Below are 14,768 nucleotides of genomic sequence, written 5' to 3'. Positions count from 1 at the left end.
CATCTGATGCCGTAACGTGGGTCCACGCAAACATATCTGAAAATTTCAATGAGGAAGTAGTGTTGAATCATTCTGTAGCTTGTCAACATCAATGTAAAAATGACGTAGAGGAAACAGTCTCCATCCAGCCCGTTCTTGTTGACCAAGCCAATGAATATGAAAGTGATAATGGGGGAGCGGCGGTATCTTTTCAGTCTGCATGTGAGCAACACACATATGAACATGGTAATGATGATGGCAAAGCTGCACCCGTTAACTCTGTGTCTTGTCAGCATATCAATATGCATGGGAAAGATGATGAGGGTTCAATATCTGGACGTTTTGTGTCAATGAAACACGACGATATGCATAAAGAAGGAGAGAAAGCAAGGCCTGCGGAGTACATTGACATGCATGACGATGATGCAGTGATATCTGATTATCTTGAAGATGAGAAAGACGTTTCTGAGCATGACAGCAATGATGAGAAAGCAGAGCTTGCTTCTTCTCAATCCATGTATGGCAATGAGAATAACAAAGAAGCATCTGTTTCTGTTCAGCTAATGTATATGAATGAGAAAGCAGTACAAAGTTCTAATCATTTAATCTATGGGAAGGACAAAGCCGAAGCTACTGAAACTGCTAGTCTCTATGGAGCGTCTGAGGTGGGTCTAAACGAGGACTTCTCATGAAAAAAACATGTACTGCTGTAATGTAATAAATTGAAATGTGATCAAATTTTAATCTGTGTGTTTGTTTCGTGACTTTTGCCTCATTCAAATGACCTTAGGAGGGCCTACCGTCACACACAAACGCGCACACACACATTCACACACACACACACACACATACACACACAATGAAGCATTGAGTCACATTTTTGACTTGTATTGTCAGAAGAAAAACAACAAAAACAAAAAAGAAAACAGTTCACCAAACTCCATAACATCATAAATACATGGTGATCAAACAAATTCACAGGAGTATATACTTTACAAAACCTCTACCAAACAGGTAGACAGTGTGAGGCGTCTGCATCTGTAACTATAACACAGCAGCTACATGTACTAACTTCAGAGTCTACATTTTATATAAAACACTGTGCATATATATACTAGTTATATTCATATGTCAGAGTAGAAATTGCAGAATTGCTGACTTTATGGGGAGAGATCCTGATTACAATAAGGATGATAAGGAATGTGTTGGGGCGGTCTCCTATTCATACATCCTACATTTCAGGTCAATCCATTGATCTACAGTGTATGAGTCAAAGTTGAAAAGACATAGCTTGTTTTCTAACGGAATATCTTTCAACCTTAAGACTCCAATCAGGAATTATACAACTATGGATTCTGCAAGATTGCAATCCTGACAGGTATGTGTAAAATGTCTATCGGTCTCAAAACAAATTTCTAGTCAATCTCATCAGGGTTGAACTCCCCCGGGGTGGGGTTGGTACCCCCAGGGGTGGTGTTGATGTCCCCAGGGGCGGGGTTGTGCGTCCTCCTCCCCATGGTAGACCCTCCTGACGAGGCCAGCTCCCAGATCTTCTCTTCAACTGTCTTCTCTGAAAAAAATTGTGCAAAATTTCTTGCTTTAAATAAAAAGTATTGTAATTGTTAGGCCAGTCATTGATTTATTATTCATTCATTCATCCTTTTGTGCATGCTTTTGTGTACTCATTTTTTTGTGCATTCATTTTTTTGTGTATTCCTTCTTTTGCATGTGCATTCATTCTTCTGTGTACTAGTATTCCTTCCTTCCTTCCTTCCTTCCTTCCTTCCTTCCTTCCTTCCTTCCTTCCTTCCTTCCTTCCTTCCTTCCTTCCTTCCTTCCTTCATTCCTTCATTCATTCAAAATAAAGAATTGATTTCTTACCTCTTTCCTTAACTTCATCTTCTTTCAGTTTCCTCATGTAATCTTTTGTTTCCTGGTCTGTATAAGATGGCTCCTCATTGGACACCTCCTCAATCAGCTTCTTGGTCACAACCAATCCTGTCTTAGCTTTCATTTCCTGTCCAACTTTTGAGGCTGACTCACTTTCTAAGCTGCATGCTGATTGGCTGGGCACTTCCTCAATCAAAAATCTCCTTCCTTTTGATTGGCTGGCAGCCTCTTCTACCAATGGTCTCCTGGGTTGTGATTGGGTATTGACCTGTTCAATCAGAGGCTTACTAACTTCTGATTGGCTACCAATTTCTTCAATCAGAGGCCTCCTCTTGGATGGCGTGAAAAGCTTTTCACTTGAATTGCCTGAAACCTCTTCCATAAGTGGCCTAGAGGATGGAGTATTGAGTTCTTCAATGAGTGGCTTGGAGGGAGAACTCTCGCTTGATCCAAGGACTTCAATGAAGGGTCGCGGGGACGGTCGGGGTCGAGGTTCAAAGGTTGCCACCTCCTCCTCAATGTCAATGTCCTCCAGGTCAGGGAGGTCCTGTTGAAGAGAAGGGAAGTCTGATTGAAATTCAAAATGCAAATAAAAAGTGACAAATCTTCTGTCTATGATATTATAATACCTATCCTTACTTTTTCCTCATCTTTATCTTGTACCATCGGCTCTATTCTATTTTCAGTATATGTAGATGCACTCACATACTGATACATTCACTGTAGAAAAATAACATCTACCATTGCTGTAAATTTTGCACACTTTTCAAGTAGGGTTTGAAATGCACACTCACATCCAGGGTGATCCTCTCCTGACTTTCCTTGTTCTCCTGATCAGCCTCTTCATTCTCCCTACTCTCTGCATCATCCAATGAGGGAACATCTTCGATCACCAGCCTGTGCATTTTCCCGTGCTCCGGAGTGACTCTTTCTTCCTCCTGCTCCGGAGTCACTCCGCTCTCCTCCTGCTCCGGAGTTGCTCCTTCCTCCTCCTCATCATATGGTACGGCTGGTTCTCCCCTCTCCTCTCGCTCTTTGGCCTCGCAAACTTTCCGTGCTGCCTCGGCCTTATTACGGATCTTCAACAGCGCTATAAGTACATGGGAGACTGATTTGATTTAATCCGTATTGTAACAGTGCATTAGAAGTGGAGCATAGGCAATGCATTACTGGTACTGTGCCCCACATTACACAATTACAAAATACATCTCAAAACAAAGTCTGTAAAACCCTTGATACAATACAGCAAATACATATACTAGATAATGTCAGGTTACAGCAATCCATTTCCTTGGGTCCCAAATATTCAACAGGCTGTATGTGTCTTATGTGTTTGTTCCATTGCCTAATGTTTGACAATCCTTGCCTGAAGTTTTTATTTTGATAAATTCAAAAACCATCCTGTTGCAAAAGTAGGCACCTAAAAAGATCTTACTGATTAGATTGTGCATCATCACAGATGGTGTGTTATGCCTAATGGGGGTTGTACTGGCTATAAAGATACAGACACAGAAGCTGGTGTGTTACGCCTAATGGTGGTTGTACTGGCTATATAGATACAGATACAAAGGCATGAAAAACAAACTACGGCAGAATCAAACTGAAGTATTCCTGCGTACCGTCCACCGAGTCCTGTATCCTCTTCCTGTCCTTGTTGATCCAGACTTCCCTCTCCGCCTTCTCTGCATCCCTCCCTCCTCTGGACCTGCACATGGGGAACGGTCAGTTAGCAATCTGTCTAATTGTGATAGCATACACTTATCTATCATCATCAGTTATCAATCTACTGTATCTACTAGAAATGAAATATATCTAATATTATCTAGCCACCCATCTGTTGTCTGGGTTAACTTTTTGGTGCATACATGTAATGTTACACTGAACACATCCTCGTCCACCAGGACCTTTCCGCTCTACGTTACATCGCTCGCGGAAAAGGCCCTGGTAACACGGGGTGGCATCCATGGTTATTGCAGGTCGAGCCTCCAAAACAGCTTCAGCCAATCAGAGGGGTTAAAACCCATTTGCTTCCACTCATCGGAAGCAAACGCGCAAAGAACGCTGGGAAGCTATCAACCAATCAGGTTACGTGTTACGGCTAGCTCATTAATTATTTATGAGCTACAACTGCCGTTTGTCCCAAATAAGGGTTAGCTCATTAACTATTCATTAGCTACAACTGCCGTTTGTCCCAAATAAGGATTAGCTCATTAATTATTCATCAGCAAGTCTCGTCGACCTGCAATAACCATGGATGCCATCCCGTGTTACCAGGGCCCTTTCTGCGAGCGATGTAACGTGGAGCGGAAGGGTCCTGGTGAACGAGGATGACTGAACAATGCCAAATGTGCTAAAAGTTGAGAAAATTTTGTGTCCTCGAAAAAAACATTGTAACAACATTGATTCTAATTAGGTATTCGAAATTTTCGACAGCGGCGCAACTGGCGCGATTGAAGCGAGTTGTTGTATGGATCAGTTTGGGCACCCGTATCAAAGCTTATCGCAGCCCCAGTGTGATATAAGAGAGTAGGCTTGACGCACCATGCCTCAGCGCAGGCCCTGTCCTTGGGGAACACCGGCCTGTCGTCCATGTACTGCAAGTGTTTCTGTGGGGAGACAACAACAGGGTTACGTGACTGTAGATGACCGTATCTGTTCAAACTTTAGGACTTCTAAGTTCTAGATGATGACACAGTAGATGATGACACACTGTAAATGTATTTCACTATGGTTCAACTTTGTGATAGGAGGGAAAAGGTGGTGGTCTTTGTGGTGTTCGCTTTAAAATTGCAGCTGAAACAAGTACAGTAAAATCATACAATACATAGCTATGTATGGGAGAGAGTGAGTGAGAATCGTACATGGGAGACTTATTTCACATTATGATGAACTTGCAGTAAACAGGCCACTGTGTAAACCATGAAAATTAAACCACTGCGTAAGTTTCAATATTTTCAGTAGATTTTTCGTCCTCGAGTCTTTAATTATAAACAGGAAGAAAAGAAAAGAAAGAGAAGAACCCACCAGTCTGACGATGGTAGTTTTCCTGTAGTTTGGGATCTTCTTGATGACTGGGTTCCCCATCAAGTTCACCACTCTCTGGAATGGGAGGAAGGAAAACCTCGGTCAAGCTGTGTCTTAAGTGTTATGCTATGTCTTAAAAGAGTCTTGGGCAAAATGTTTCACACTTGCCACAACTCAGATCTAAGACCTAACAGAAAATTACTCACTAATCATGGTTAATGGCCAGACAGTTAATTATCTCTTAACCATGACAGAAGTCTACAACAGTGGAACACTTCTGTCTTAACTCTAACCTTTCCCCTTTTGCCAGAGCTTCACCTCTGACCCGACCTCTGACATGACCTACCAGGCTGTCCATGTCGGCCAGGATGTCTATGACCTTTGGGTCGTCGATCCTGTTGTGGGACAGGTCCAGGGAGCTCAGCTTCTTACACTCCCGCAGGCGCTCCACGTCTTCCGCCGTCTCCAGACGGTTGTGCGCGATCTGAAGGGTCGTGAAGTCCGACAGACAACCTGGGAGAGGAACAGGGAGATTCTTACAGGGAAACATGCTTTTAAGTTATTCTTGATGCGTTCCTGTGACCTAAGGCCTTACCACTAAATTGATGGTTTAGTCTGTACACATGAAGAAGCTGTCACGCGAAACTGGTTGTGGTACTAGACTGAATAAAAGTTCTACACAGGAACTATGCGGCTTCAGATGTCTTACTGAGGGACGACTGCGGTGTGAAAGATGTCGGTTAGCTTGAGGAATGAATCCACTCTACTATACACTAAATTGATGGTTGTTTGAAATAAATAAGAAAACTCCTGAACTGGAAGGTCAACGTGAAAACAGAGTCTGAGAGGAAAGTCTGTATCTTGGTACTCACAGTACTGTGCTGTATGTACACACAGTTAGTTTTAGGGAAAGAATATAGAGTCAAGTTTTCTTCCCAGCCTCCTGTTTTGATCTTGTCACTTGTGCTCAAAAGTGCCTGAGACCCAACAAAACAGATTTGTATGGCTATATACACACTCATTTTCCTACTTTTGTACAGCCTACATAATATGTACAATGTAGTTATACAAAATCTAATTGATGGAAAAGTGGAGAAAACCCAAACTTACCCAGGTTCTCAATCCTCCTGATGCTGTTGTTGCTGACATTAAGAGAGTCCAGCTGAGGGCAGCACTCCAGGTTCTCTGGGAGAGGAAATATTTGTTGAGGTTGATGTGACAAATCTCTGGGGAATCCATGCATTTGTACAGTACACTCAATACACAAAATATATATATATCAATCCTACATTGATGCTAAAATCACCTTGAAAGCAGATACATTTACATCAGATTTAACGTTGTACTAAAACTAAAAGTCACTTATAGATATTGATTGAATATCAAAAAGCTCCAACTAGAAGATCAACATGAACACAGATTCAATATCATCTTTGCAGCGGAGCTGGATAGGTGTGTTGGACAGTTGAGTAACAGGTGAGTTAGCTAGGTGAGTTAGCCAGGTGAGTTTAACAGGTGTGCACTCACCTATCCGAGTCAGCAGGTTCTGTTGCAGGTAGAGACACCTGAGGTTGGTCTGTGCCGTCAGGTTCTCGATTCTCCTCAGCCCGTTACTCTCCAGGAACAGACACTTCAGCCCCGTGTACTCCTCAAGGTTCTCTATCTTACTGTAGCCTGGAGAAACAACAGGACAGAGTTAGGACAACTCAAGACACTTCAGCCCCGTATACTCCTCAAGGTTCTCTATCTTACTGTAGCCTGGAGGAACAACAGGACAGAGTTAGGACAACTCAAGACACTTCAGCCCCGTGTACTCCTCAAGGTTCTCTATCTTACTGTAGCCTGGAGGAAAAACAGGACAGAGTTAGGACAACTCAAGACACTTCAGCCCCGTATACTCCTCAAGGTTCTCTATCTTACTGTAGCCTGGAGAAACAACAGGACAGAGTTAGGACAACTCAAGACACTTCAGCCCTGTGTACTCCTCAAGGTTCTCTATCTTACTGTAGCCTGGAGGAACAGCAGGACAGAGTTAGGACAACTCAAGACACTTCAGCCCCGTATACTCCTCAAGGTTCTCTATCTTACTGTAGCCTGGAGAAACAACAGGACAGAGTTAGGACAACTCAAGACACTTCAGCCCCGTATACTCCTCAAGGTTCTCTATCTTACTGTAGCCTGGAGAAACAACAGGACAGAGTTAGGACAACTCAAGACACTTCAGCCCCGTATACTCCTCAAGGTTCTCTATCTTACTGTAGCCTGGAGGAACAACAGGACAGAGTTAGGACAACTCAAGACACTTCAGCCCCGTATACTCCTCAAGGTTCTCTATCTTACTGTAGCCTGGAGGAACAGCAGGACAGAGTTAGGACAACTCAAGACACTTCAGCCCCGTATACTCCTCAAGGTTCTCTATCTTACTGTAGCCTGGAGAAACAACAGGACAGAGTTAGGACAACTCAAGACACTTCAGCCCCGTATACTCCTCAAGGTTCTCTATCTTACTGTAGCCTGGAGAAACAACAGGACAGAGTTAGGACAACTCAAGACACTTCAGCCCCGTATACTCCTCAAGGTTCTCTATCTTACTGTAGCCTGGAGGAACAACAGGACAGAGTTAGGACAACTCAAGACACTTCAGCCCCGTATACTCCTCAAGGTTCTCTATCTTACTGTAGCCTGGAGGAACAGCAGGACAGAGTTAGGGCAACTCAAGACACTTCAGCCCCGTGTACTCCTCAAGGGTCTCTATCTTACTGTAGCCTGGAGGAACAACAGGACAGAGTTAGGACAACTCAGGACACTTCAGCCCTGTGTACTCCTCAAGGTTCTCTATCTTACTGTAGCCTGGAGGAACAACAGGACAGAGTTAGGACAACTCAAGACACTTCAGCCCCCGTGTACTCATCAAGGTTCTCTATCTTACTGTAGCCTGGAGAAACAACAGGACAGAGTTAGGACAACTCAAGACACTTCAGCCCTGTGTACTCCTCAAGGTTCTCTATCTTACTGTAGCCTGGAGAAACAACAGGACAGAGTAAGGACAACTCAGGACACTTCAGCCCAGTGTACTCATCAAGATTCTCTATCTTACTGTAGCCTGGAGAAACAACAGGACAGAGTTAGGACAACTCAGGACACTTCAGCATCGTGTACTCTTCAAGGCTCTCTATCTTACTGTAGCCTGGAGAAACAACAGGACAGAGTTAGGACAACTCAAGATACTTCTGCCCTGTGTACTCCTCAAGGCTCTCTATCTTACTGTAGCCTGGAGAAACAACAGGACAGAGTTAGGACAACTCAAGACACTTCAGCCCCGTGTACTCCTCAAGGCTCTCTATCTTACTGTAGCCTGGAGAAACAACAGGACAGAGTTAGGACAACTCAAGATACTTCTGCCCTGTGTACTCCTCAAGGCTCTCTATCTTACTGTAGCCTGGAGAAACAACAGGACAGAGTTAGGACAACTCAAGACACTTCAGCCCCGTGTACTCCTCAAGGGTCTCTATCTTACTGTAGCCTGGAGAAACAACAGGACAGAGTTAGGACAACTCAAGACACTTCAGCCCCGTGTACTCCTCAAGGTTCTCTATCTTACTGTAGCCTGGAGAAACAACAGGACAGAGTTAGGACAACTCAAGACACTTCAGCCCAGTGTACTCCTCAAGGGTCTCTATCTTACTGTAGCCTGGAGAAACAACAGGACAGAGTTAGGACAACTCAGGACACTTCAGCCCCGTGTACTCCTCAAGGGTCTCTATCTTACTGTAGCCTGGAGAAACAACAGGACAGAGTTAGGACAACTCAGGACACTTCAGCCCCGTATACTCCTCAAGGGTCTCTATCTTACTGTAGCTTGGAGGAACAACAGGACAGAGTTAGGACAACTCAAGACACTTCAGCCCCGTGTACTCCTCAAGGTTCTCTATCTTACTGTAGCCTGGAGAAACAACAGGACAGAGTTAGGACAACTCAAGACACTTCAGCCCCGTGTACTCCTCAAGATTCTCTATCTTACTGTAGCCTGGAGAAACAACAGGACAGAGTTAGGACAACTCAGGACACTTCAGCCCCGTGTACTCCTCAAGGTTCTCTATCTTACTGTAGCCTGGAGAAACAACAGGACAGAGTTAGGACAACTCAGGACACTTCAGCCCCGTGTACTCCTCAAGGTTCTCTATCTTACTGTAGCCTGGAGGAACAACAGGACAGAGTTAGGACAACTCAAGACACTTCAGCCCCGTGTACTCCTCAAGGGTCTCTATCTTACTGTAGCCTGGAGAAACAACAGGACAGAGTTAGGACAACTCAGGACACTTCAGCCCAGTGTACTCATCAAGGTTCTCTATCTTACTGTAGCCTGGAGGAACAACAGGACAGAGTTAGGACAACTCAGGACACTTCAGCCCCGTGTACTCCTCAAGGTTCTCTATCTTACTGTAGCCTGGAGAAACAACAGGACAGAGTTAGGACAACTCAAGACACTTCAGCCCCGTGTACTCCTCAAGGTTCTCTATCTTACTGTAGCCTGGAGGAACAACAGGACAGAGTTAGGACAACTCAAGACACTTCAGCCCCGTGTACTCCTCAAGGGTCTCTATCTTACTGTAGCCTGGAGAAACAACAGGACAGAGTTAGGACAACTCAGGACACTTCAGCCCAGTGTACTCATCAAGGTTCTCTATCTTACTGTAGCCTGGAGGAACAACAGGACAGAGTTAGGACAACTCAGGACACTTCAGCCCCGTATACTCCTCAAGGTTCTCTATCTTACTGTAGCCTGGAGAAACAACAGGACAGAGTTAGGACAACTCAAGACACTTCAGCCCCGTGTACTCCTCAAGGTTCTCTATCTTACTGTAGCCTGGAGGAACAACAGGACAGAGTTAGGACAACTCAAGATACTTCTGCCCTGTGTACTCCTCAAGGTTCTCTATCTTACTGTAGCCTGGAGAAACAACAGGACAGAGTTAGGACAACTCAAGACACTTCAGCCATTCTGCTATCTTACTGTAGCCTGGAGGAAAAAACAAACAAAAACAGGAGAGTTAGGAAGGATAACTCAACTGCCAGACGCTTCAGACCTATGCAGTCATCAAAGCTCTTGATCTTAGCAAAGAGGAGAAAAAATAATCAGTACAAAAACAGACAAACTGCAAAAAACATCCTTTAGTTAACTTTCGGTTAGAAGTAAGTAAAGACAATCCAAACTGACGTGGCCTGTAAAATACAAAGTAAATAATTAAACTTTGTTCCAACACAAGAAAAAGTCTCCTTTGAAACATTCAACGAGTTGAAATCAAATTTTTTTAAACTAATGTTTCTCCCAGCCCACTGTCTGCATCTTCTTCATACATTACAGTAATTCAAAATTGTCTGTGTATCAAAGAAATTGATGATGCCCAAATATGATCTCCCCAACCCAAGCTGTGGTATCTACTATCTCATGGCCTGGATGATGCTACAATCTTCCCTTTTCCTCCCATTCATACGGATCTGACGGTTTTCCCCATAGAAAACCTGATGATAGACTATTCAATACCAGGCGCTATCTCCTTCACTATGGAAAGGAGCCTTGGGGATAGAGGGTGAGATTTTGGGGCCATTAATTCAGCCAGCAACAACAAGTGTGGAACGACATTATTCAACACGTCAAGATAACAAGTCTTTTAATGATATTTTATACACAGCACAAGATATCCCTACTCCAGACCCCAGTGTTACTTATCACTTTTCCTTTTACAGTAACACTGTTCCAAACATATTGTAAACCTTGAAATGTTTTTGGCAATTTTACTTTCCTGTTTTTCTCAAATTCGGTTTTCTCCACTGCAAAATCATAACACCATGAAAATGAAAATATCAAAATTTGTTCTTGTCTAATTTAGTTAGTACACCAAACTGAATATTACACCATGCATTGCATTTGTATTAATCGCTTGAAGTTGAACCTCAATCTTAAATCCCAGTGAAAACCTATAGCCTCCTACTGTGAAATTAAGTCCCGGCAAAAATAAATCAAGCTACAGTATCCCCAACAGATATTTCATCTGTCCGCTTCTCATAACCAACTACATCTGACAGCCAGAGATGTGAGGGAAATGAACATGAACTTCAGCGTGACATTGATATCAGCTGCCTCTCCCCGGAAGGCGATAGCCTTGTGTGGACACGACAGGTTCATATCTCACTATCTATTATTCACACAGTAATAACCACAGCATGATGGTCTTATCTCAGACTCAAGGCCACACTTGCTTCGACTTCCATACTATAGGAACAGTCTCAACATGATTTACATACCGGTGACATTCAGTACATGCTTTGTTTACAAAGAAGTGATTTTAATTGTGGTTAACCTTTTTTTCATGTACCACAGAGAATCAAATCAAATCAATGTGGCCTAATATAGATAAGAATAGAGAGACTGGTCCTGTTGTTGTCATTAGACTGAGATGGAGAAAGAGGAATTGAATTTGTAAAAAAAACAACTTTTTAGTCAACAGTTGGCTTAGAATTTGCAGGGAAATGTGTTGTGCTGCAGAATTGTTTAAGCTGCAAAATTGAAACTTCCTTTTCACTTCTAGTTCTACTGTAAAATTAAATCAACACGAAAATAAATGAATTTACAGAATGTACATTGTGACTTTTTATATCCAACATATAACGGACTGAGCTCACTATCTTATTTATAGACTCACGGTGAGAAACCTATAACAATTATTATCATTGAGTCTAACCTTTCCTGAAATGTTATACACCAACAGAGATGACAGAATTTACAGCCAGTCACCCCAAATTTCCCGTCACCGAAGCCTTCAGGGAGTCGTTTAGTTTCCATCAGTCCGACATGAACTAGATGAAGACGACCCCGCGCTGAGAGGTCAGGGTTGTTTATAGAAGGCCTGCTGTAAGGTACAGTGTAACCGTGGGGGAATGATGGTCCCTACCTGGCAAGACAATTTGGCCACGCCGATTTATTTCCTTGGATCACAGACTTGGAACCCCTGACTGTCAGTAAGAGATCAAATTGATGATGAAATAAAAAGTGACGAGAACATTTCACTGACAGCTACATTTTAGGTGCTTAGCTAAGCAAGAAGATGCCTACCTGCCTATGTACACAGGCCGTAGTAAGAAGATACCAACATGAAAACAGAGGGGTGGGAAAAAATTGAATCTGTGCGTGCCAAGGTGCAGACTTTCTCCTCAGACTCTGTTTTCATGTTATATTTAATCTTCAAGTTCAGTATTTTTTTTCCTCCTCAGAAACTCCAGAACCAACAGATCAAATTGACGTGGTCTAAGCTCGGAGGTCAGGATCGTAAATTGACGTCTCGCTGAACCCACGGGAAATGATCATGTCTCTTTCTGGCACCACAGGCAATAAACTTGATCCGCAGGTGACACTTTTATAACCTCTGATCTGCTTGGATACAAGTTTATTGCTCTTTGGCGTAAACCCCAGCTTTGCAGGATTCCGGTGATGGCTGGTTAGATTACAGCAGATGACCCGTCACACCTAAACCCTGTAAAGGGATCTCTCCAGGATCCATTATCCAACACCAAGGATTGAATTTAAAGGGTTTGGCAATAAATTTCAACACTTTACCGCCTCTGGCCTTCTTACTTGTAAGTTTATAGTACAGCCAGTATAATCGCCCTTTGGTTTAATAATAAACCACCAGCTTTCCAGGTATGCGGTGATACCTGCATGGTTAAATTATGTTGAATGATTAAACCCTGCAAAGCGTTCTCTCTGACCATTCATTCTACCCCCTTGGATGGGATTTAAATTGCCGGGTTTGGCAATAAAACTTGACATTTTTACAGCCTCTGGCCTGCGTAGTTGTAAGTTTATAGTACAGCCGGTATAACCGCCCTTTGGTATATACCACCTGACCTTTACAGGAATTTGGTGAAAGCTATAACCTATACATTACATAATGAATGACTTGTCACATCTACATTGTACATGTAAACCCAGGCCTGCGAAGGAAATCTCTTGGTTGCACATCCGGGCCTTGGCAATAAAAAGTGACATTTTCACAACCTCTGGCCTGCTTTATAAGTTGTTAAGTTTACTATACAGAAGGTATAGCTGCGTAAACCACCAGGTTTACAGGCGGGCTCCCTGTTTAACAGCTTGTCACACCAAAGTCTGCACAGCCAACCCTTAGTTTTTTTTACTTTTTAACGGGACTCCTGTAGATATGCTGCTACAAAAAATAGATAAAAGTTATTATATTAGGTACTAATATTTATCATACATGTAAAAGTCAAAAGGTCTGTAAAATATACATTTAGGTAAAGAGCTTCAGACTGTATATTATGTTTCTTAATGAATCCATTGATGTAACTCTGCCCATTAGCATTACACACCAAAGGCTGATTGCCTACACACCAAAGGAAAGGACAGAAGGTTAAAAAGGTTACAGTAACAGCACTTTCAAGTGCTAACATTACTAGAGGGTATATGTGTACAATAAAGGTCTTCAATCATCTATCTTAAATAGTGTGTAGGGACATCAAAAGTGTGCAGCCTCATCACCATGGATCTGCTCGACAGAGGTGCCTGGAAGCGACTGATGTGAAGACTAGCCAACTGCTGCATGGTCTCCTATGTCAGGGACCCCCGCAGCAGTATAATCAAATATATGTACTGGATATTTAGACTACTAAGTACATTGTTGTACTATAATTTGTTTCACTTGGGTTATGATGACCCATTAAAAGTATGTTCGCTGAACTGACCTTTAAAGTGCAGGTAGAGGATATCGTTGAGCGCAGGAGTCAGGTACAGCTTGTGCTGCTTACAGATCTGACGCAGGGACTGCTTGGTCATCCTGGAGTGAAATGAGGGATTAAGTTTTATTGTGATGGATGGAAAAATTGATTTACAAATTGACATTAACAGATTAGCCTGATAACCATCCCTTTGAGAGCTCTGTGGTATCTTCACAGTGATGGGAGTGAGGCCTGCCTGGCCTGAGGAAAAACACCGGAAATTTCTATGGTGTTGGTTTCAATTACTTTGCTATAATCAGAAAACTTGTTTAGAAAGATAGACGGACCATTGCTTAGTAGAACTGGGGTTGGTTAAACAGTCCCCTAAGCCAGCCCATAAGGAGATGGTTACCAGGCGACACACTCACACAATAAATGAAAATACACATAGACCAGAAAACATAACCTTCTCAGCAAAGGTTACAAATGAACTTCAACAACAGGTATCCCACCTGGGTAGTCTGGCCTCTCTCTCCTTCCTCTTCCTCTCAGCCTCCTCCTTCTGCCACTGCTCCAGAGCCTCCTTCTTCCTCTCCTCAGGTGACAGGTACCGGACCTTCACCTCATCTCCTCCTCCTGACCCACTCTCTCCTTCTTTCTCTCCTTCTTTCTCTCCTTCCTTTTCTTTTTCCTTCTCTGTTTCATCTTGATCTTTTTCTTTGTCCTTATTTTCATCTCCTCCTTCTATCTTTTCACTAATAAGGAGCTCAATCTTTTTCTTTGTCTCCTGGGTGATGACCACACCCTCATCTTCCTCCATAGCCTTGACCTTCTTCAGGTCATCAAGGTCATCGTCCTGGGTCTCCTTGGGCGTGGTCTCCTCCTGAGAGGTGACCCCTGACCCCTGTGGAGGATTCTGGGACAGCCGTTGTGCCTCTTCCTCTGTGATCTCTTCAATGATCGGCATGACTGCTAGTGTTTTGAGTCTATTGGAACGGAAACAATAAGAAAAATGTTAAAGAAAATGACAATTGGATTAAAAAAAAAGGTATTTGATCTTACAAGGATTGTCGCAATGCAATACATAATGTTGAGTACAGGACATATTACTCAGATTCAATATGCCCTACAATTACATAAAGGTT

General features: G+C 43.0%; 1 protein-coding gene across 1 annotated transcript; it reads right to left on the bottom strand.

The window, feature by feature from the left end:
* Positions 1 to 890: 890 nt before the first annotated feature.
* On the bottom strand, positions 891 to 14,638 carry LOC136422980 (dynein axonemal assembly factor 1-like). The gene is made up of 11 exons (XM_066410951.1): positions 14,136 to 14,638; positions 13,651 to 13,742; positions 6,421 to 6,567; positions 6,004 to 6,078; positions 5,240 to 5,406; positions 4,894 to 4,968; positions 4,411 to 4,475; positions 3,489 to 3,574; positions 2,664 to 2,959; positions 1,861 to 2,416; positions 891 to 1,549 (listed from the first exon to the last, which is right to left on the bottom strand). Exons 1-11 carry the CDS (start codon positions 14,588 to 14,590, stop codon positions 1,395 to 1,397), a joined length of 2,169 nt encoding a protein of 722 aa, XP_066267048.1. The 5' UTR covers positions 14,591 to 14,638; the 3' UTR covers positions 891 to 1,394.
* Between the last annotated feature and the right edge of the window lie 130 nt (positions 14,639 to 14,768).

This window comes from Branchiostoma lanceolatum, chromosome 17, assembly GCF_035083965.1.
Source record: "Branchiostoma lanceolatum isolate klBraLanc5 chromosome 17, klBraLanc5.hap2, whole genome shotgun sequence".
NCBI classification, from domain to species: Eukaryota; Metazoa; Chordata; class Leptocardii; order Amphioxiformes; family Branchiostomatidae; genus Branchiostoma; species Branchiostoma lanceolatum.
This window is presented reverse-complemented; position numbering and strand designations above follow the sequence as displayed.

What these genes read in the sequence shown, in the direction of transcription:
- LOC136422980 (XM_066410951.1), bottom strand. Translation starts at nt 14,590, where the DNA reads ATGCCGATCATTGAAGAGATCACAGAGGAAGAGGCACAACGGCTGTCC. An exon ending in AAACTACCATCGTCAGACTG is followed by an intron (nt 4,476 to 4,893) that starts GTGGGTTCTTCT and finishes GTCTCCCCACAG; the next exon opens with AAACACTTGCAGTACATGGA. An exon ending in GATACAGGACTCGGTGGACG is followed by an intron (nt 2,960 to 3,488) that starts GTACGCAGGAAT and finishes ATGTACTTATAG; the next exon opens with CGCTGTTGAAGATCCGTAAT.